At 51.7% G+C, this 21,749-nt stretch overlaps 1 protein-coding gene and 1 pseudogene across 1 annotated transcript; both read left to right on the forward strand.

Moving 5' to 3' along the window:
- Positions 1-11,888: 11,888 nt before the first annotated feature.
- On the forward strand, positions 11,889-13,826 carry LOC113268214 (DNA helicase MCM8-like; annotated as a pseudogene).
- A 629-nt stretch (positions 13,827-14,455) lies between these two features.
- LOC113268401 (serglycin-like) lies at positions 14,456-15,392 on the forward strand. The gene has a single exon (XM_044390581.3). The coding sequence runs from the start codon at positions 14,461-14,463 to the stop codon at positions 14,899-14,901; it is 441 nt and encodes a 146-aa protein (XP_044246516.3). The 5' UTR covers positions 14,456-14,460; the 3' UTR covers positions 14,902-15,392.
- Positions 15,393-21,749: the final 6,357 nt, after the last annotated feature.

Genomic DNA, 21,749 nt, shown 5'->3' on the forward strand with positions numbered 1-21,749 from the left:
CCACTGCCCACTAGAGGCCCAGTGGTCACCTTAGGCTCCCTCCTCTTCCCCATCCTCCCCAATCCTTCAAGTGCTGTGGACCCTCCTCTTTGGATCCCCAATCAGCTGCCTTCGGCCTGCCCCAGGGCCACTGTTCTGCACAGGGGCACCAACCATCTTTCTACCGTGGATCTAAACCAATCACTCTGCTTAAAACCCTCAGTGGCTCCCCAGTGTTGTCCGAATGGAGTTTAAAATCCTTTCTCATCTGCACAGACTGGCTCCTGCCCCCTCACCTTCCTCCCTCCCTGGTAGCTGAACTTGTTCCCATCCCCATATCTGTGCTCTGGCCTTGGGGCTTGGCCCCTGCCTTGACTCCTGCCAGGAACTCCCACTCCCGATCATCCCCTCGGTTCCTTCCCGTCCTTCAGACCTTCTCTGCGCCTTCTGTGGGCCCCCAGGGCTGGCCCACCTCGCCCCTCACCGACCCCTCCATTATACACCCTCCCCTGAGCCTCTCCTTCGGGGCACTGCTCACAGAACTGAGATCGGTGTTTGGGATTCGAGCCTGGGTCCCGTGTCCCCCGGTGTTGAGCTCTGAGGGGAGGACTGGTCTGTCCTGCCCCTCCCTGAGCCCTGGCCCTCCACTGGCCTGTGTCTGGGGGTCTCTCCTAATCTGCACCCCTGGGACTCCAGCCCAGACAGCAGGAAAGGACTCAGTTTCCCCTTCTGCACAAAAAGGGGGTAAGAATACTTACCTCCCAGTGTCATTTCGAAGCTTGAGTAAGAACACAGATGTTGAGTATCTGGCGCAAGCGACTGCCCACAGGACAGCCAGTCCCTCCTCTGACCCTGGGGTTTGGGGCACAGAAGACAGTATTTGGGAGTTACAGAAACCTCCCCTGGGGTCATTTGGGGTGGTGGTGAGAAAAGGGGTCTCTTTTCCTCAATATAACCCCACTTGATTCTCTCGAGAGCTCTGAGAGGCCAGGGACAGGCCCAGTTTACAGAGGAGGCAAGTGGCTCAGAGAGGCCGAGATCTGGGGGCAGACACACAGCCAGGCTGGTGGGTGTCTCCCCCTCCACAGAGGGAGCTCCATGCGGCCTGCTTGGTTTGGCCCTATGGACGCGCAGGTGTGTGGGAAGCCAGGGGCCTTAATATTGGGACATCAGTTCCCTCCTGGATCTGTCTCTGTGTGACCGGGACTCCTTAACTTCTGCACCAGGAGGGGCCTGGACGAGGTGTCCCCTGGGGTCAAGGTGGTCGACATTTCTCCCCCAGGCTTCTCCAGGAAGGCAGCGAACCAGACACAGGGACCCTGAGGTCCCTGCCAACTTGAGGCTCCATGTCCTCTCCAAAAGCCACGCTGGGGAGGGAGCAGCTGTCATCCCCCACATGTCACGGCCCCACCTGGGGCCACAGCGGAGCAGGGCCTGGGAACTCCTTCCTCTCTCCAGTTCCGGAGCAGCCCTGCTGGCTGGGTCGGGGCTGCCCCGGATTTCCTGCCTCAGTCCCAGGGGTTTCTAAAGCCATCCTTGTCTCTGGCCGCCCCGGAAGCACTTAGAGCACACAGCTGAACGCCCCGTGGCTCCAGTCCAGCCGGACCACAGCCTCAGCTGAGAAGCCCAGAGCCGGTGCAGGGGAGAGAGCACGGCTCTGAGACCCGGTTTTGATTCTACTGCTTATTCACTGGGTGACCTCAGGCACATCGCCAGAGTCCCTTGGCGCTCCTGCCTCTGGAATGGGTCCTTCCCAGGAAGAACGGATGGGCCGATTCAATAAGAAACAATTGGCAAGTGGAATCGAGAGTCCCAGTCCCAATGCCTCATTTTATAGGGGCAGAAATCAATGCCCAGAGAGGCACAGTGACGGGACCTGGGTGACCCAGCCAGTGAATGGCAGAGCGGTGCTTCAGGCTCCGCAGTGAAAGGTTCGCACCCCGGGCTCAGGCTTCAGGGGTTGCTGGGATGGGAACCCCAAGTCCATCACCCCACCCATGGAAGCTCTGAGCTGGGCGATGGGCTTCTTCCCTGGTGTCTCTGTGCCACTGGCAAAGCTCTTGGGAAGAATGAGCTCCCCCTCTCCATTGCTCTCCCAAGCCCAGAAAAGAGAAGGAGCAGAGCCTGGGTAACACTGGGAAGGCCAAGGAGATGAGACCCTCCTGGGGGACAGGGCAAAGCCAGCCTCCTGCCTGAGTCCCTCGGGGAGGGATGACAGTAGGACGGCACCATCTTGTCAAGCTCCCCCTGGCTACCAGTCCCTTCATACCTGTTACCTTCTTAAGTGTGCAAGACAACCCTGAGAGGGAGGTGACACGATCACCCCTTGTCACCCAGGCAACGCTACACTACGTCCCACGAGCCCTGTGACCGTGGCCAAGTCAGTTCACCCCTGTGTCTCTGTTTCCCCCTCTGCAGAACAGTGGCGAATGGTAGCAAGGCGTGCAAAGGCCTATCAGGAGGAGGGAACGTCACAGGAAACACGGCAGCCCTGGAGCTTTTCTGGCCTCTGATCAGTTTCCTCTCCCATGAAATGTGAATGTGAGGCCAGTGATTGTATCTCTTCAGCCCCCTCTTCTGGGGACCAGCGAGGAGCCAGCCCCAGGGCCTCATCCTGATACCTCAGGCGCTGAGGTGAATAGACCATCCACCAAAAGTTGAGGAAGCAACAGCCGACTCCATGTCAGGGGCAGGCAGCAGGGAGGACTTCAGGGATGAGGGGGCCTTCCTCCTGGGTCTCAGGGTCAGAAGAGTTACCCAGGCTGCAGCCCCGGGAGGTTATTCCAGGGAGCAGGAACAGCAGGAGGACAGCCTGGAGGCGGGGGTGGGGGTCAGGTGCTGGAGAGGGAGCAGGGAATGGGATGAAGGGCTCAGGGCCTGACTGCAGAGCTCCTCGAACACCAGGCTCTGGATATAGGGCTCAGCCCTCTGGCACTGGGAGCCATGGGAGGTTTTAAAGCAGGGGAGTAGCCTGATCTAATGTGCCTGAGGAAGGACTTGACAAACTGTGAACATGGCACCTGTAATATTTCTCTGAGAGCGTGGAGAGAAGGTGGGGACACGGAGCCCCAGGCCCACCTGGGAGCAGGTGTGGCCCTGGGGAGGCCTGCCCCCTGCAGAGCAGCGTGAAGCAGCTGGCCACTGCCTCCCAGGTCCTCTGGTTCCTTCCCTGAAGCCAGCTGCTCTGGCCCCCCCCCCCACCCTGACCCTTCCCCCTCTCTCTCGCTTTGCCCCATCCTCTGGGGCCCTGGGGCAGGAAGGAAGGAAGTGATTTTGAGAAGAGCGCAGACTTAGGAGTCGGTGATTCAGGCTTGACCTGTGGCCTGGCCCCTTACGGGCTGTGTGACCCGGGGAAGATCGCTCTGTCTTCCCGAGCACTCCTTTTCATGCTCTGTAGAACGGAGGGGTGCTGGAGGCCCCCTGCTCCCAGAAGCGTTGGGAACATGAAGTGGGGGTAGCACATGAGAGGGCCCAGCACAGATTCCGGGGTGCCCCCCTGAGGCTGCTCCTACCCTAGCGAAGCTGATCTGCATGGAAGAGGGGGCGCCACATGTGATCTCCAGGCTGTGCCATGGGTTGGGGGCCCAGGGCACCACGGAGGAGGGACAGTGATGCTTCCCAGAAGAGGGGCCATTTGGGTGAGGCTTGGAAAGAATGTCGGGCAGACGTTGCCCAGCGGGCAGTGACCCGGAGGGGCACAGGGAGAGAATTAAGGAGTCGTGTGGAGGAAGGGCAGTGGGGATGGCAGGAGATGAGGCAGGAGAGGACTGAATGCCCGGTTCAAGGGGTTAATTCCAAAGGAGACGCATGCCCAAGTAACTTCAGGACGGTCACCTGGCCTCTGAGCCTCCGTGTCTTCATCTGACTGCAGGCCAGTGGCCTGTGTCACGGGGTTGCCAGGCTTCCGTGCTTGCCAAGCACTCCCGGGCCTGTGCATGATAAATAAACCCCGGCTGCCTTTGCCGTCACTGTTACCGATACTGCTCTTAGCTTAGCTCCGATGTTTTGCTTCATCTCTGTGTTCTTTTTCAATTTCTTGAACATTCTGATTGGCTCAGCTGGGATCAGGGAGCTCGAGGGAGAAGCCACTCTCAGGCGGTCCAAAGGGGAAGGGGCAGGAAGTGTAGATTCTCTCAGATGCCTGGGAGAGGGTGACAGGTCCCTACAAGTGACTGCCAGCCTTGGGGAGTGTGGGGATAGGACCTTGGGAGTTGGGTGATCTACCAGAAGCTTAGAGGAGGGCTGGGGGCCAGGAATGTGACTGGGGCACATGCCTGCCCCCCATAGCCTCAGCCACGACACATGTGTCCAGCAAGAGACTGAAGCCCAGGTTTACCTGTGGAGATCTGCTTCCCCCTTTTGTCTGGAAGCGCTCACAGCAGGAAGCGCGGGATAAGAAAAACCTCAGCGGAGAGAATTATGTCCCCATGTTTCCTGTAAAGTAGGAAAACAGCACCGGAGTGCAGAGAAATGTGCCTGGGACGCAGCAGGGCGGCAGCCAGCCCGCAGTGGTGACACGTAACACTGACAAGGAATCTGTGTTTGGGGTGAGCCACTGAGCTTGGCGCGGTGTGTCATGCCGTGTAGACAGCCCGGGACAGCCACCAACACGGCTGGCATGGAGGAAGGCCCTGCTCGATAGGAGCTACCGGAATGACTGTTCAGCTCAGTGACAGAACGATGGACCTGGCTGATGTTAGCAGAGAACTGAAGAACTTCAAGTGACTTGAAGCAAGATAGAAAATTTCTCCTTTACTTTCTAGCTGGAGCACGAGTGGTCTAGAGTCAACAGGGAGCCCCCCCCCCCAACCCACGTGAAGGACCCAGGCTCCTTCCATCTTGTGGCTCTGCCATTCCCCAGGTGTGGCACCCACCTCGTCTTTGAGGTTGAAGATGCTCGCTAGTCCCCCTCCCTGAGTCTGGGGACCAGCCAGGGAGAATGGGGCTGGGAAACGGGACTGTGCTCCTGGCTCTTTGCAAAGGCACAGCCGCCGACGCACACGTCCAGAATGCTCCCTTCCCAATGGTCAGAACAAGGTCGGGGGCCACACCCAGCCCCAAGGGACGCTGGGAAATGGATATTGGGAGACAACTAGAAGTGCATGCTGGGTACCACGGGGATGTGGCTCCTCCGTTTGATGACAGATCACACTGCTGATGAGGCAGTGGGGGAGCAGAGGCTGGCCCTCTGGAGCCTGGGGTTCAAGGTGAGAATCCTCCAGGGCAGGTCCGTGGGGGCAAGGGAGCTCCAGAGTTGGCAGCATGCGGGCCAGCCGTCTTCCGCCCTTTGTGCCAAGAGCAGCCGGGGCCCCCTGGGAGCGCCGTCCCTCTACCTGTCCTTCAGCCGGCCCCGCAGAGAGCAACGCTCAGGCTCTCAGACCATTTGGTCGTTTCTCCCACCCCGACACTGCCACCCTGGGCCGGTCCCAGTTCTGTTGATATCACGGGGTCCGGATCTTGAATAAAGTACTTTGTAAAGTCAAAGTAAGAAGGCCCGCGGAGGGTGTGTGACATGCCCCAAGGTCACACAGCTCGATCATGTGTCAGGTCGCCCCGATTCGCTTTTCCCCCTCTCGGTGAGACAGGACTACGGTTCCAGGGCTTGGTAGCCAGACCTAGGGCGGGGGGCGGCGGGAGTAAGCCCGAGACACCGCGGTGGAGCGGGGGGCGCCGGTGGGGGGCCCTCGCGGAAGCCTGGACGCCGCAGGCAGGCGGGGCCCGGCCGAGGCCAGCATCGGCGCCACCTGGCGGCGAGGTCCTGCACCTGCGCCCGCGCAGCCCCCGCGCAGCCCCCGCCCCGCGCGCCTCGCGTCCCGGTGCCGAGTGCCGCCGCGTTTGCAACGGAGAAGCGGGGCCCGGACCCCACCCGGAGATCCTGAGAGCGCACGTGTGCTCCCCGGGGCCTCATCCTAGGTCACGGGCCTCCGACAGAAAGGACTCGGCGTGGGGAGGGAGGACACAAAACTCTGTGGCGGAGCCGAACCGGACGAAACCCGGTGAGGGGTAGGGGGGTGGAGGGTGGAGTCAGATTTACCCCGCGTGGGAGCCTCTTCGAGGCGCTGCTGGAACACGGCCTCCCGTATCCGCAGCACAGGAAACTCAGACACAGAAACCCAAAATGGTAAGTGACAGAACTGGGCTGGGCCCCGGGACTGCTTGATCTAAATCCAGACTCTGGCCCTGAATTTCCTGCCTCGGGGCTCTGCGGTGCCGGCCCCACCCACCAAACTCGCCTAGCCCAGCCCCTAGCTTGGGCATCCAGCCCAGGCCTGTAGAAGTTCGCTTTTTTATCAGACAGGCCACAATCCTGGGATGTTTGCGATGACCTATCTCACCACCGCTAAGGGGACCAGAGGCCCAGGGAGCAGCCAGACTCCGTGGCATCCGCATCAGCTCATGCTAGGGACCCCAGGTGGCCTGGCCGCAGTGGGCCCCAGCAGGTGCCTCCCTCCCTGTGGCAGGGCTCCAGGCCAGGTCTCCGACTCCTGAGCCTCCCCACGGAATTGGGAGATAGGGATATGAATTACTGTCCTTATTTTACAGATGGGAACCCACGACCCAGGATTAAGTAACTTGTCCAAGGTCACACAGCAAGAAGGTAGAAAGGGTCCTATCCTGCCTAGAATCTCCCATGGCCTCCTCTAAGATTGGGACAGTGCGCTGCCCTCACGAGGGTGTGGTGAGGCCGGGTAACTTGACAGGTGTAAGCCCCCTCCGAGGGGCCAGGTGTGCAGTCGGTGCTGGGTCAGTATTTGCTCAGTCACTTGGCCTTCTACTGACATTTTGCAGGAACCTCATGTCTTATTCCGGTACAAAGAGATATTCCAGTAAGAAGGAGTAGCCCAAAAGACAAGGAGAAAACGTCCTCGGACGGTCGCAGGTCCTGGCAGTTTCTTCACAGGGACCCTAGCGCCCCCAGTCACTAAGCCGAGGTGGCCCTGCGGGAGCTGCCAGGCACCAGGCGCGCTGTCGGGTCCAGCACAGATTTCTGGCTTGGAAGAACCGCTGGGGATGCTGCCGGAGGCTCCTCAAATCTCTTGCCAAGAGATGCTGGAGAGAAAACATTCGGAGGCCTGAAGGATCATTGCAAGAATCTACAGTCGACTTAAAGGCAGCTGAAGGACAGAAATAACACCACGTCGTAGTTACTGATGTGTGTGGTCATGAATTTTTCTTTTCCATTAATTCGAGTCTTCCCAATGAAGGTGAATCAGTAAATGATATTTAATATGCAAGCCTTTGAAAGACTTCTCATGGAAATAAATTCCAGAACAGGGGAGGGGACTGCAGAGCGACCCCAGCGGACTTCGGAGGCTGGCTCGAGTGGGTCTCCTGTGGGCGAGGGCAGCTGTCGCTGTGCGTCCTGTTCTAAACACTGCCGACCGACCGGGTAAGCACCTTTGTGCTTGGAGCTCGTTCCTTTGTGTTGTCCCCTCAGGAGGACAGCAGTCGGGAGTCCAAGCCCTGCAGCCCCCAGACTTCCCTCTCCCTTCTGGAGCTTTCTGGCCGCAGGTTCCCTATTGAAGGCCGGGTGTAACACACAAGGTTATGGGGGTTCTAATTTGCATTTCTGTAGGAACGTCCCAGAGGTTTTGAAGAGACTCTCTAAGAAACACCCTGCGTTCCTGGAAAGTGGGACTCGAGGATAAGTATTCCATCTCAGGAAGAAAGAGATTTGGCTTCTGATAGGATCGGATTAAATCCCCACTTGCCTAGCGGTGAGACTCTTGCACCGGAAGTATAATACACCTCCGGGAAAGCCGTGACACCTGACTGTTGGCTCAGTCAACTTGCAGGAGGCCTCGTCCCCTGTCCTGGCCACCGGTCAAGAAGCAGACCAGGGCCAGCGCGCCCAGAGGCGCCCGGGCCCCCTTCCCTTAGGCCGAAAGCACACACAACCTCTAATAGCATAATGTAGATTTTTCAAGCAGCTACGGTTTAGTGTGGCCTGTTTGAAAAGCTTATATATGTGGAATTAAAGTTTGTGCTCACATGTGTCGGGCTGTCTTGTCTGTGCGGTCTCCCTGTTGCCTCGCTCACTGTGATCTGCTCGCCCCACCTGCGGGGTCCTCGGTGCCAGAGACGCGCCCCGGCTTCTCCATGTCACCGTGGGGCCGACTTTGGGGGCACTTCTAGTTTGGGGCTGTTACAAAGACAGCCGCGAAGGGCCCTCTTGTCGGCGTCGCCTGGCGCCCCGAGCGGCCCGCACGCTTCTGGCCGGTGCACCACCGGGGAGCAGCCTCGGGGCGCCCGGAACCTTCTGTGCCACACCCGGGCCTGTTGCCTCGCCTGGTTTCTCTCTGTGGTCCTGGACCGAGCTTGGATCGACTTAAGTTTCTTTGGACGCCAGCGTTGACAGTGAAGCTCTCTTGCAACTTGCTGAAGCTACCGGTCCGTGTCTGGTTCTCTTTAAATCCTCCTCAAGACGGGACAGACCAGGTGGCGTCTGGGGGGAGGCGGCGCCGTCCCCCTGCGCTGGGGCTGCGGGATCTAGGCCCGGCCCTCCCCGGTCGCTTGGGTTCCTGCTCGTGGGCCGGCAGGCCCCCCTGCTTCCCCTGCGCGCCGCCGAGCCCGGGAAGCAGAGGCCCCGGGGGGCTCAGCGGCGCCGCCGCAGCTTTGCGCGCATGACCTTCCCCCCTGCCCGCAGACGCCGCTGCCGCTCCTCCAGGGAGGCCGCTGGGGGCCAGCCGGGCCGCCTCGCCTCTGTCGTGGGGACCGTCCCCAGGGCCCCACCCCGGCGGGGGTCCCCCGCTTTCAGCGCCGAACTCCACGCCTGCGGCAAGGATGCGCGGTTTGGGGCGCCGGTTGGGACAGACCTGCCTTGGTGAGCACGTCTTGGGGGACGGCCCCTCATCTTTTCCTGCCTCTCATTTGGTCCAGCTCTCCTAGATGGCCGCCTCCCCTTTGGTGGCCTGTAATGAGGGGGTTTGGGTCCTCTTCACTTCCGTTTCTTGCTGAAGACCACGCAGCCTAGGGAGCCGTTTGGTTCAGCGGGGGCAGCCCCGGGGGCTCGGGGCTTCGGCTGGTCTGTCTGCTGCTGCAACTTTTGGGATCTTTGGATAAAACTGGCCGTGTTCTAACTGGAAGTGGGGAAATGACAGTTTGATTCCGGAATGCAGCCCTTGGGGCCGTGTTCTCCAAAATCGGGCAACCTCTTTTTGCCGCCAAGCTTGGCCACAATGTTCATTAGACTCTGGAGAAAAATGACCAATGAATGGATCCATAGATGGTAATGTATTTGGAAATGGGGGCTTTAGGATCGTGTTTGCATCTTGGTGGCGTGTTTGTGTGTCCGAGCACGTTGTGAAGGTGAGCTGTCTTCTCTGCCTCTGGAGGGTGTTGCTAAAGTTGATTTGTGAACGAGCCCCGTTTAGTTGCTTTAAAGGCAAGTACTTGTAAGGATTGGGCATTCTGAAACTCAGGTGCCCATCATCTGGGAGAAGCTTTGACACTGAAGCTAATTTAAGGGCGTTGCTTGAATGGGAATGAACGTGTGTGTAGAGTTGTCAGCCGTAGATGGAGAACTTCTGTTCGCTGTGTTTGCCGCAGTCGGGCCGCCTCTCCTGCAACATTCGCTAGGACGGGAAAAAACCTTACAACTTTGTCTAATGTCTCATAGTTTTACGGGCAAACTACACATCTTGTGGAGAATAAACAGATGTAACTGATGACTGAGCATAGGTTTATCCGCTCGGCTCCTGCTACGGAAACACCAGCGCAACAAACGGCTCACAATGACTACTTCTCAGTACAAACGAAGGTTTTTAGGAGCTAAGAATAAATGTAATCACGGCTACTAGAACTAATAAAAGAAACAGCTCGATGCAAAGAAAGTGAGACCGGTTATTTAAAGAGGGAGAGTGTAGGACGAAATCTGAGAAAAGCAGAGCTGTCGGTTTGGGAGACGGCATCTTCGGGAGGGAATTTGTTGTGGTCGGGATGGAGGAAGATGACGGAGATTAGTACAAGCTTGTTAAGGAGGGATCAGCGCCGGGAAGGGAAAGGTGGGGAGGAGCCGCACCCGGCAGACGTGGACCCACAGAAGCCTTAGCTGATTCTCTGGGGTTCCGAAAGTTAGAGTACCCTTCAGAACCATCGGAAACTGGGGCGACGGGCTGGACTTTCATACCCTCCTAATGAATAGTCATTGGATGTGAGCACCTGGGAAGAGGGCGTGACCTTGACAAGGCCGCTGTCTTTAGTCAGGGCCGTGCCCGATGGCCTCCGAGCGGGGAGGATTGCTGGCGGCTTCCCCACAGCTGAGAGCCCTTCATTCCTGGTGGGGATTCTGGTCGACGCCTCCCAGCACCCACACGGACTCAGATCCACGCACCGCCCTGCGTGTTCTTGTCCCAAGTGTGTATCGGGGTGCCTGGGTGGCACAGTTGATACAGTGCCCGACTCTTGGTGTTGTTTCAGGTCACGATCTCGGGGGTTGTGGGACTGAGCCCCGCGTGGGACTTCGTGCTCAGTGCAGAGTCTGCTTCAGATTCTCTCTCCCTCTGCCCCTTCCCACTGTGAGCGCTCTCTCTCTAAAATTGATGAACAAGGGGCACCTGGGTGGCTCAGTCAATTAAGCGTCTGCCTTCAGCTCAGGTCAGGATCCCAGGGTTCTGGGATTGATTCCTATGTTGGGTTCTTTGCTCAGCAGGGAGTCTGCTTCTCCTGTCTGCCCTCCCCCTGCTTGTGCACTCTCTCTCTGGCAAATAAATAAATAAATCTTAAAAATAAACAGATCTTTTAAAAAAAAGTACGTATCGACGTGGGAGATGACAGGGAAGGAAAACGAAGGGACTGCATAATTAAAGAAAAAATTCATCTTATTATTGGGGCACCTGGCTGGTTCAGTTGGTGTAACATGTAACTCTTGATCTCGGGGTTATGAGTTCAAACCCCACTTTTACTTAAAGCTTACTTTAAAATAAACGGGGGGCCTGAATGGCTGTCGGTTAAGTGCCTGCCTTCGTCTCAGGTCATGATCCCAGGGTCCTGGGATGGAGTCCTGCTTGGGGCTCCCTGCTCAGTGGGGAGTCTGCCTCTCCCTCTCCCCTTCCTCCCTGCTTGTGCTCTCTCTCTCTCTCATATAAATAAATAGAACCTTGAAAAAAAACAAACTGGGATGCTTGGATGGCTCAGTTACTTGAGTGTCTGACCTTAATTTTGGCTCAGGTCATGATCTCAGGGTTATGACATCGAGCCCCATACTGGGCTCCACACTGGGCATGGAGCCTGCTTGGGATTCTCTCTCGCCTTCTCCCACTGCCCCCCTCCCAAAACCCCTAAAACCCAAATAAACAAAAATTCATCTCTTTGGAATGAGTGAGTTTGGTATCAGAAGTAAACCAGTATAAGACTGGAATTTGGTTTTTCTCTCTGTTAAAATGATATTCGGGGACACCTGGCTGGCTCAGTTGGTGGAGCATGAGACTCTTGATTTTGGGGTTGTGAGTTCAAGCCCCACATTGGGTGTAGAGATTACTTAAAAATAAAATCTTAAAAAAAAAAGGTTGGTTTTCTTAGTTATTGGTCTTAATAAGAAATTGTGAACAAAGGTTTTTCTTTATCTTTCATGTAATCTTCCTAGAAAAACAAAGTTTCCATGTTTTGTCCTTGTTAGGTCTTTGATTACTTAAAATTGAATCTTCTCGCTATTAAAAGAGCTAAGTTTTGCTAACAACTATATAACCCTCTGTATTTGCCTTTAGAATCTCTTATTGTCACTTCAGTGGGATAGATCATTAAGTATTCAGTTTTGTAATGACTTGTGATCCTTTTTAGTCATGTGCTTTAAAATGTTCTGGGATTTCTGATAAACTTCCCAAAATTCAACTTGTAAATGAAGTGTTTTGTTTTGTTTCTAATTGGGTTTATTTGCTGTGTCCAGTTACATGGGAAGCATTGGAGAGTAGATGTCAGTGTTCCAGAATTCTTCAGGAGTTGATATGTCCTGGTATAATGTCACCACTTATAATTCTAATTATTAAAGTGTTATGTGTCACAAAAATAACCAATTTCCTTGTTGATTGCATTGTAACGAACTCTAACCAGATCTTCAACCACAGCTGGTTTTGAGTTTTTTCGTCATTTGCTGTTGGTGCTTTACTCTGACACTCTTGCAAATATGTCTCAGTTTTAAGAAGATTCATGGAGAAGACTTGGACAAATACGGGGTTCTGATAATTTCTGGAACTAATGGAAGACTGCATTCAAACAGAGTAAGATTTGATAACACGGGACTGGATGAATTGAGGAAGTTGAGCTGTCAAAGTCTCAAATGCCAAAGAAGGTTCTCGGAATAATGACAAAGGCAGTTCCTTTTGTACCCTGGAGGAGATTTTGTTAGCAAGAGCAAAAGACAGAAAACAAAGGCTTCTGAGGATGGGTGTAAGCGTGGAGCGTTGATGGGGTTCTGACTTAAAGACTTTGATGCCCTCCAAGAGATTGAGGCTGAAACCCTGTTTATTTATTTTTTAAAAAATATTTTATTTATTTATTTGACAGAGAGAGACAGCCAGCGAGAGAGGGAACACAAGCAGGGGGAGTGGGAGAGGAAGAAGCAGGCTCCTAGTGGAGGAGCCTGATGTGGGGCTCGATCCCATAACGCCAGGATCACGCCCTGAGCCAAAGGCAGACGCTTAACGACTAAGCCACCCAGACACGCCTGAAACCCTGTTTAAACTCATTGTCAGCCTGCTTTGCCTTGCTATTTTTGCTTATGAACTTTTTTTTTCAAGTTTTAGTCTTTTAAATAATCTCTACACCCAGCGTGGGCTCGAACTCACCACCCAGGATCGAGAGTCGCATGCTCTTCTGACGGAGCCAGCCAGGGCCCCTGCTCATGAACTGGTTAAAGCAGGTTCGGCAGTAGCACTCTTTGGGGGAAGCCAAAAACAGGCAGGTGTCAAGAACAGAATTCCGATTTGAGGAGACCCCGTGTCTTTGCAGTCGGAGCTGCAGGCTCGGGAACGAGTCGGAGCTTACAGCAGCGAGCACGTTGCTCCATGGGGCGTGTGTTTGTGGTGAGACCACACCTCTGGCTTGACGGTCACTCGTTCGGAAGCTAGTTCTTCCGGAGATTTCGCTTTGGAAGCTGGTGCCCTACTGCTTGGTGATCCCAGTAGGTGTGGACTAGACGAAACCGAGAAGATGGATAATCCACGCGACGTCTTGTTAGAAGTAACGCAGCAGCGAAGCGTTGAGGCTGGCGTGGTTCTGCGCCTTCCTGCGGGAACGTCCAGGCTTGCTGCTCCAAGTCCAATTGGGGGGCACGACTGTAAAGACAAACGGCTTCTGAGAATTGAAAAAGGGGGAGCGCCTTGCTGTCCAGGGTTGACTTGGTCTCTAGCCTGGGGCACTCCCAAGGTGAAGCATGACCACTTATCGTCTGAACGTGGGATTGCATGAAGAGCTGGAATGCGGAGAACCGTGGCAGCTCATACGAATTGTCAAGATTCAAATACTTCTGTACTGGAAGTGGTTTCTGATGAAACATTAGGAGAAAGAGTAAAGGCGGTTCCTGGAGAAACCCGAGATCTGACCCCCAGCAGCGACTGAGAAAGTACGCTGGTGATGCTTGGCAGTACGTCCGTCCATGGCTACCCACGGAAGTGCTCACATTCCTCAAGATTTTTACCCTGAGCTCTGGAAACAGAGCCAGTGGTGAGATGGCCCACCAGTCACTACTGGGATCTCTCGTTTGTCTAACAGAGGCCCAGACAAGGTTGGAGTGGAGGGAGGAAGCAGCCAACAGAGATGCTGAGGATGTCAATTTCATCACCGTCCGCAGATCGCCGAAAAGCCGTAAACATTTCAGGATGCTGATTTTGAAAATTTTGTTGGATCACTAAATGACCAAGGTTACCTCTTGCAAAAAGGCCCAGAGGTTTACCACTTTCAAACTAGTAAACTATGCTGAACGACTACCTGGGACCTCCTGGGATTATTAAAGAATATGGAAAAAACAATGCCCAAACTTCTGGAAGACGATATCCCAAAAGTAGTAATAGGAAAGGTGTTGATTTTATATATATTTTAATGATTCTTGTTTGAAACGTTGCTGGTTCCCTGATGTCTGCTCTTCCAGATTTAAGAACATTTTCTCTCTTAAGCTATCTTGGACTTTTAGAAGTTTGGTAAAACATTCCTATGTAAACACATATAAAACATTTATCTTTTGTCCCTACTCCATCCCTGAAAGATTCAGAAACTCTCAGCGAGTATTCTCATATTCTTTTGGCAGCCTATGGATTTCCATAAGTTCAGAAAGGATCTATTCTCCCTGTGACAAGACCCAGTTGGAGGCCGTGCAGCTTGGGCCAGGACACAGCCAGGGACAGGAGAGGAGAGAGGAAACTGTGACATGTGTTGTGGGCAGGGTCTGAGGTTTTGGAACTTTTTCTACAAGGGACAGAGTGCACGCTGCGGCATTTCCTAACTGCGAGGCCGGTGTGCAGGCAGCGGCACCGAGGCGAGCTGGTCAGCATGCAGCTGCTCCTGGCTCTTGCCCTCCTCCTGGGTTTGGATTCTTCAGTTCAAGGTTGTCCTGTGCGGAGAGCTGGGTACCAGTGGCTAGGCCGCAGTCCTGACGGTAATTCTGCAAACTTCATTGAGGAGAAGGGACTGACATTCAGCCTACTTCCCGGTGAATCCAACAGAATCCTTCCTCCAAGGACCGACCCTGCCTCAATGACAAGGTCCCAGAACTTGAATGGTGTCTTCCCTCTTTCTGAGAGCTATTTTGGATCCCGCTCTGGCTCTGGATCAGGATCTAGAAGTGGCTTCTTCACTGAAATTGAACGGGAATACCAAGCAGTCAATGAAAACAATGCTTTTTATTACAACTTTAGGCCTCTCAAGAGAAATCGGCCATCGGACACCCGGGACTTGGGTCAAGATGGACCAGAAGAGGATTTTATTATATAAAAGAGACGGTTTCCCATCTTGATGTCAGGCAATGCATTCTGTGTATTTTATGTACCGCAGTTAAATGATTAATTTTAGAACAATAAGTTTTATAGAAATTTTAAAACATCTGTGGGACACCTGGGTGGCTCAGTTGGTTAAGCATCTGCCTTTGGCTCAGGTCATGATCTCAGGGTCCTGGGATCGAGCCCCACATCGGGCTCCCTGCTCAGTGGGGAGTCTGCTTCTCCCTCTCCTCCCTGCTCATGCTCTCTTCTTGCTATCTCTGTCTCTCTCTCTCTCAAATAAATAAATAAAATCTTTAAAAAAGAAATTTTAAGACATCTGAAAAAGAAGTCTAGTTTTTATCACCTTTTTTCCCTCTCATGAATTCTTAAAGCTTCCTTTATCTACCCTATCGTCCTGGAAAAGACCTGTATTTCCTTTGTATCACGTTCAACCAACATCACTATGAAATTGACTAGACTGCCCATGTCTATAAAATTGCTTTAAAGAAGAAATTATACTGGTTTTTTTTTAAAAAGGATTTTATTTATTTATTTGACAGAGAAATAAAGCACAAGCAGGACAAGAAGCAGGCAGAGAGTGAGGGAGAAGCAGGCTCCCTGTTGAGCAGGGGGCCCGATGTGGGGCTCATCCAGCACCCCAGGGTCATGACCTGAGCCGAAGGCAGAGGCTTAACCAACTGAACCACCCAGGCGCCCCTATACTGTTTTTTTTTTTAATTCAGTTTAAAAATTGACAGGCAATATTTCGTATCTAAGTCTTCAGAACTGACTCTGATTGTGAATCACAGATATGCCTCTTTCCTTATGAAAAACCCAGATGAAACCCAGGGTGAATTCATGGAGTGGGTATTTGACGAGCCCAGTGTGAAGTGTATCGCTCTAACGTTAGCATCCGACGTGTTGGTAGCGCTGGCGGATGCTGTTGGGAAGTCTGATTAGAAACAATTAGAAACCGAAGACCCAAGTTAAAGCACAGTTGTGCTCTCAGTACTTCCTACTGCTTTGCTTTTCTCCCTGGATATCTTGTGTGTTTTCAAATCTTACTGTAGTAAAGCAGAACTATAATAATATAATAATAATAATAACAATAACAGTGACACAATTGGAAACATCATGGGACAAGCCTTCGACTGGAATGTCTGTCATATTTGAGAGAGACAAGTACTGACTCAGACACGACCAGACGGCTTTTGGGAACTAAGGTTGACTTTATGGGACCAGTGGCCCCTGGGAAGCTGGCCTGGTAGCTTGCGTAGTTCCCAGCAGCCTCATCAGGTGAGTAGGGAAGGTCATTTCCTGGCAGCTGCAGGAACCTCAGGATATTTTGGGGACCTTGAGAAGAGAGGAGTTTACAAGCCCGTCGCTCTGTGGGCCACTCCGGTCCGGTGAAAGATCACCGGAGACCTTCAAGTTGCAGACTGGGGACGTGTACCCAGTTGCTGCTGCCTGCCCCCAACTCCACCTGAAGGGGCTCCAAGCCAGAGCTCTAGAACAACTTGGAGGCACCGGACCTGGAGAAGCCTGGCAGGTAGAGTTTACCGCGGTGCCAAAACCAACCGGTCATTTTTGATATTTGCTAGTTCCTGTAGATTCCTGTATGCCTTGGATCGCAGCTTTTCCATGCATTCTGAGAAGGCCTCAGAAGTTGTCAGAACACTTCATTTTTTTTTAGTGTTTTTTTTTTTTTTTAAGATTTTATTTATTTATTTGACAGAGACAGAGACAGCCAGCGAGAGAGGGAACACAAGCAGGGAGAGTGGGAGAGGAAGAAGCAGGCTCCCAGCGGAGGAGCCTGATGTGGGGCTCGATCCCATAATGCCGGGATCACGCCCTGAGCCGAAGGCAGACGCTTAACAACTGAGCCACCCAGGCGTCCCAAAACACTTTAAAATAATTCCTACATTTGGATTGCTGCTAGCAATTCAGAGTGACAAGGGAGTGGCGTTTGTGCTGAAAGTCACACTAAGTGTCCAGTGTCTTGGGCATTCATGGGAAATGACATGCTTCTTGGAAAAGGGAACCATCTACTTAAAATAACTCTGGCAAAAAATTTGCCGTGAAACCAACTTGGAAAAAAGCCTTGCTGGTTGCCCTGCTTTGGGCGAGTGGCCTCTAGGAGCAGGCATGGTTTCAGCCCCTCCGAACCAGTATATGGAAGACGCCTTCCATGCTCTTTTCATGACTTAGGCATTCCCGATGGGGCTCACGTTAGGGAATTGGATGCCATCAGGTACATTCAGTCTTTGGGAAATACTCGAAGTTTGCTCTGGCAGGTCGATGAACGCCACCGATGTGCCCTTACCCCTGCCTGAACACTGGAGACGTGGTGTCCCGAAGACCCAGAAGAGCAGGCACCTGGTGGACCACTCCGACCTCACAGGTCAGGACTTCTTCCGAGGTGCTGTTGACCAGCCATTCTCTGGTGAGACGGAAGAGAATTAAGCTGTGGATTCAGCACCACATTGAGCTGGTTCCCCAAGAACCCTCAGGTTCCCAGCACCCCGTCAAGGAGAACATCAGAAGGAACCCTGCTCGGACTAGCGAGCCGCTGAAGGACCTGAAATTACTATTTTGGAGAGCTGGTCCCAAGAAATCAAAGAATACTTCCCAATACATAAAGTTTCCATTCATCTAACCCCGATCTAACCCCATTTCAGCAGGAAGGAACTAGAGTGGCCGTAGTCCCAATTCCCTTGTGAGTGAGGAATGAACAGAAGGTGGTGGGGATCGAAACCGGTGACCAGTAGGACTAAGAAGTGCGGCTGCAAACTTTTTACCCGGCCTTTTCTGCCGGCCTTAAATACCCCTCACGCTTCCGCTCCAGGGAGGCGGATTTGAGCCTTGCCTCCTGTCTCCCGTTGGGCTGCCTCTCGAATAAACCCTTTTCTTGCCGCACACTCGGTGTTCCTGTGATTGGCTTTGCTGTGTGTTGGGCAGATGAACTTGATGAGTTCAGTCACACCAGGGACATAATGATTGTCCTGTAGCTTGATGATGGGTGGCCTGCAGAGCCTTCTTTTAAAGCCTCAGCTTTGCTGAGGTATTATTTACGTCACTGAAATTCACCCACGAAGGAGGGAAGAATAAGGTCAGCCAAGGCCTTCTGACTGGTTATAATAAAATAGGACCATACCTGTATTTACGCCTGTTTTTACTTTTTACATACAGCATAGATCCATTCATATATATATATATCATATATATATCATATATATGATATATATAAAATATACATATCATATATATATATCATATATATGATATATATAAAATATACATATAAAGATTTATTTGAGGGGGGAGGGGCAGAGTGAGAGAGAACCTTCAAGCCGACTCCCTGCTGAGCAGGGAGCCCAATGCGGGGCTCGATCCCAGGACCTTGACATCATGACCTGAGCTGAAATCAAGAGCTGGCCGCCTAACTGACTGAGCCACCCAGGCGCCCCTCCATGTGTATATTTTTAATAGTCTTCCTTCCCTTTTTCCTCATTATCATATGTAGGCTGTGGTTAAATTTACCATTTTGTATGGGAGTCAGCAAACTTTCTGTAAGGAGACACACAAAAGTATAAATATTCTCCACCCCAAAATGAGCCACACAGTGAACATTTGCGAACCTGAGAGCTATTGCGTGTTGCACAAACAAACAGGGCCGGGCACCCAGGGTGGGCAATGTAGCTCATATTTGTATAACTTCCATGTATCATGAAATAGTTTTTTTCAACCATTTGAAAATGTAAAATGAATTCTTAGCCGTGGGCCATATGAACATAGGCACAGGCTGGAGTAAGGCAGAGGCTGGTTTTTGCTGACCTTACTTTAGTCCATAGGCTGCGGAATATGAAGAAGGGGCAGCTAAAAGGCCTAGAAGCGCCTGTGCGTGTGTTCCGGCCGCGGACCCGGTCCTGACGCAGTGCTGTTCCCTGACGCCCGCACTTCACGGCAGGGTTGGCGAAGTTGTGCGTCCAGTGGGCTTTGACAAATGCATGGTGTCATACGTGCGTCAGTGCGTATTGTCTCCCGGACAATAGTTTCACTGCCCTAACAAGGCCCCTGTGCCCCATGGAGTCCCTCCCTCCCTTTTCCTGAACCCCTGGCAACCACCGATCTTTCCACTGTCTGCACAGTTTTGCCTTTTCCTAGAATGTCCTAGAGTTGGGATCTCACCCTATGTGGACATGGCAATCAGCATCTTTCACTTAGTGATAACATTTGAGGCTGCTCCTTGCCTTGTAGGGGCCTGAGAGCTCACTTCTTATCGCCAAGTAACATTCGCTGTATGGTTGCACCACAATTTATCTGCTCTTTCACCTCTGGAAGGATATCTTGATGGCTTCCAGGTTTTTTAAAAATTTGTTTATTTTTTAAGTAGGCTCCACACCGAACATGGGGCTCGAACTCACCACCCCGAGATCAAGCTCGCGGGTTCTACCGACTGAGCCAGCTAGGCGCGCCTGGCGGCTCCTAGTTTTGACAGTTACGAAGAGAGCCGCTGTAAGCGTTCCCGTGCAGGCTTTTGTGCGGACCTACATTTTCAGCGCCTTTGGGTAAATGCCCAGGAGCGCGGCGGCTGGCTGGTCAGGGGACGTTCAGCTTCGTGAGTCGCTGCGAGGCGGCTGCAGCATCTCGCGCTCCCTGCATCGGTGACTTCCCGTTGTTCTGTGTCCTTGTCCGCATTGGTGTTGTGGCGCATTGGACCGTGGCTGTTTCATGAGGCGTGCGGTGGTATCTCATTACTGTTGCACTTTGCATTTCCCTGGTGACCTAGGACGTGCAGCGTCCTTCCATTTGCTTCTTTGCCATTCTTCAGTGAGGTGTCTGTTCAGATCTTTTGCTTATTTTTTAATTGGGTGTTTGTTTTCTGTTTTCAGAGCTGTGTGTTTTGGATACAAGTCCTGTGTTGGATCTGTGTGTAGTTTGCAAATATTTAATTCTGGTTTGTCACTTGTCTTTTCATTCTTTGAGCAGTGCCTCTCACAGAGCAGAAGTTGTTAATTTTAATAAAGTCCAGCTTGCCAATTTTTTTTTCATGGATTGTGCTATTAGTGTTATATCTAAAAAGTCATTGCCAAGGGGCGCCTGGCTGGCTCAGTCAGAAGAGCATGTGGCTCTTGATCTTGGGGTGGTGAGTTTGAGCCCCACGTTGGCTATAGAGATTGCTTAAATGAGAATAAAACAAATAAAAAATCATTGCTAAATGCAAGGTCACGTAGATTTTTTTCCTAGCTTGCAGCAGCTTTGTGTTTTATGGTTAGGTCTGTAATCCAATTTGAGCTAGTTTTTTGTGAAAGGTGTAAAGCTCTATGTCTAGATCCATTTTTGTCCACGTAGATGCCCATTTGTTCCAGCACCATCTGTTGAAAAGGCTGTCCTTTCTGTATTGCATTGCCTTTGCTCCTTTGCCAAATATCAGTTGACTATATTTGTGTGGGTCTGTTTCTAGGCTGTTCTCTTCCATTGATCAGTTTTATGTTTGTTTTTTTGTTTTTGTTTCTGGTTTTTGTTTCACTAGTACAACTAAGTCATGATTACTAAAGCTTATAGTCAGTTTTGAAGTTAGGTAGGCTCAGTCCTCTGCCTTCATTCTTCTCCCTCAATATCGTGTTGGCTATTCTTTTTTTTTCCCCTTTCCATATAAATTTTAAAATCAGTTTGTTGATATCCACAAAATAATTTGCTGGGATTTTGATTGGGTTTGCACTGAATCTGTGGCTAAATTGAAAAAAAAACTGACATTTTAACAGTATTGAGTCTTTCAGTCCATGAACATGGAATACCTCTCCATTTTAGATCTTTGATTTCTTCCACCAGAGAGCTCGTACATATTCTGTTAGATTTATACATAAGTATTCCATTGGGAGGGGTGGGCTAATGTAAATGGTATTTTTTTTAAATTTCAAATTGTTCATTGCAATTGACTTTTAAAAAAATATTTATTTATTTATTTGAGATGGGGTGGGGAGGGACAGAGGGAGAGGGAAAGCGAGTCCTAAGCAGAATCTTTGGTGAGTGTGGAGCCCGTTGGAGGGCTGGATCTCACAACCCTGAGATCAGGGCCTGAGCAAAACCAAGAGTCGGACACTTTAACTGATTGTGCCACCCAGGCACCCCTGCAATTGATTTTTTTTTTTTTTTTTTTAAGATTTACTTGAGAGAGTGAGCGTGCATGAGGGGAGTGAAGGGCAGAGGGAGAGGGAGAAGCAGACTCTCTGGTGAGCAGGGAGCCTCATGTGGGGCTCATCCCAGGACTCTGGGATCATGACCCGAGCTGAAGGCAGACACTTAACTGACTGAGCCACCTGGGCACCCCTGCAATTGGCTTTTGTACAATGTTCTTGTATCCTGAAAACAACCTGCTTTAGTAGCAGGAGTTTTTATGTCAATTCTTTAGGTTTTTCTGCAAAGATGATATCATTTGTGAATAAAGACAGTTTTATTTCTTCCTTCTCAATTTGTATCTTTTATTTCCTTTTCTTGTCTTACAGCATTCCTTAGGACTTTTAGTATGATGTTAACTAGGAGTGGTGCGAGGGGATATCCTTGCCTTGTTGCTGATCCTAGGGGGAAAGCATCTAGTTTCTCACCGTTAAGTATGATGTCAACTGGAGGTCTTTTGTAGATTTATCAAGTTGAGGAGGTACTCTTCTTTTCCTAGTTTGCTGTGAGTTTTTGTCATGAATGAGTATTAAATTTTCTTAAATGCTTTTTCTGCACCTCTTGGTATGCTCATGTCATTTTTCTTCTTTAGCCTGTCATGTGATGGATTACTTCAATTGAATTTTGAATATCGAATTAGCCTGGCATACATGGAATGGTGGTTGTGGTATATCATTCTTTCAA

This window comes from Ursus arctos, unplaced genomic scaffold (genome assembly GCF_023065955.2).
Source record: "Ursus arctos isolate Adak ecotype North America unplaced genomic scaffold, UrsArc2.0 scaffold_32, whole genome shotgun sequence".
NCBI classification, from domain to species: domain Eukaryota; kingdom Metazoa; phylum Chordata; class Mammalia; order Carnivora; family Ursidae; genus Ursus; species Ursus arctos.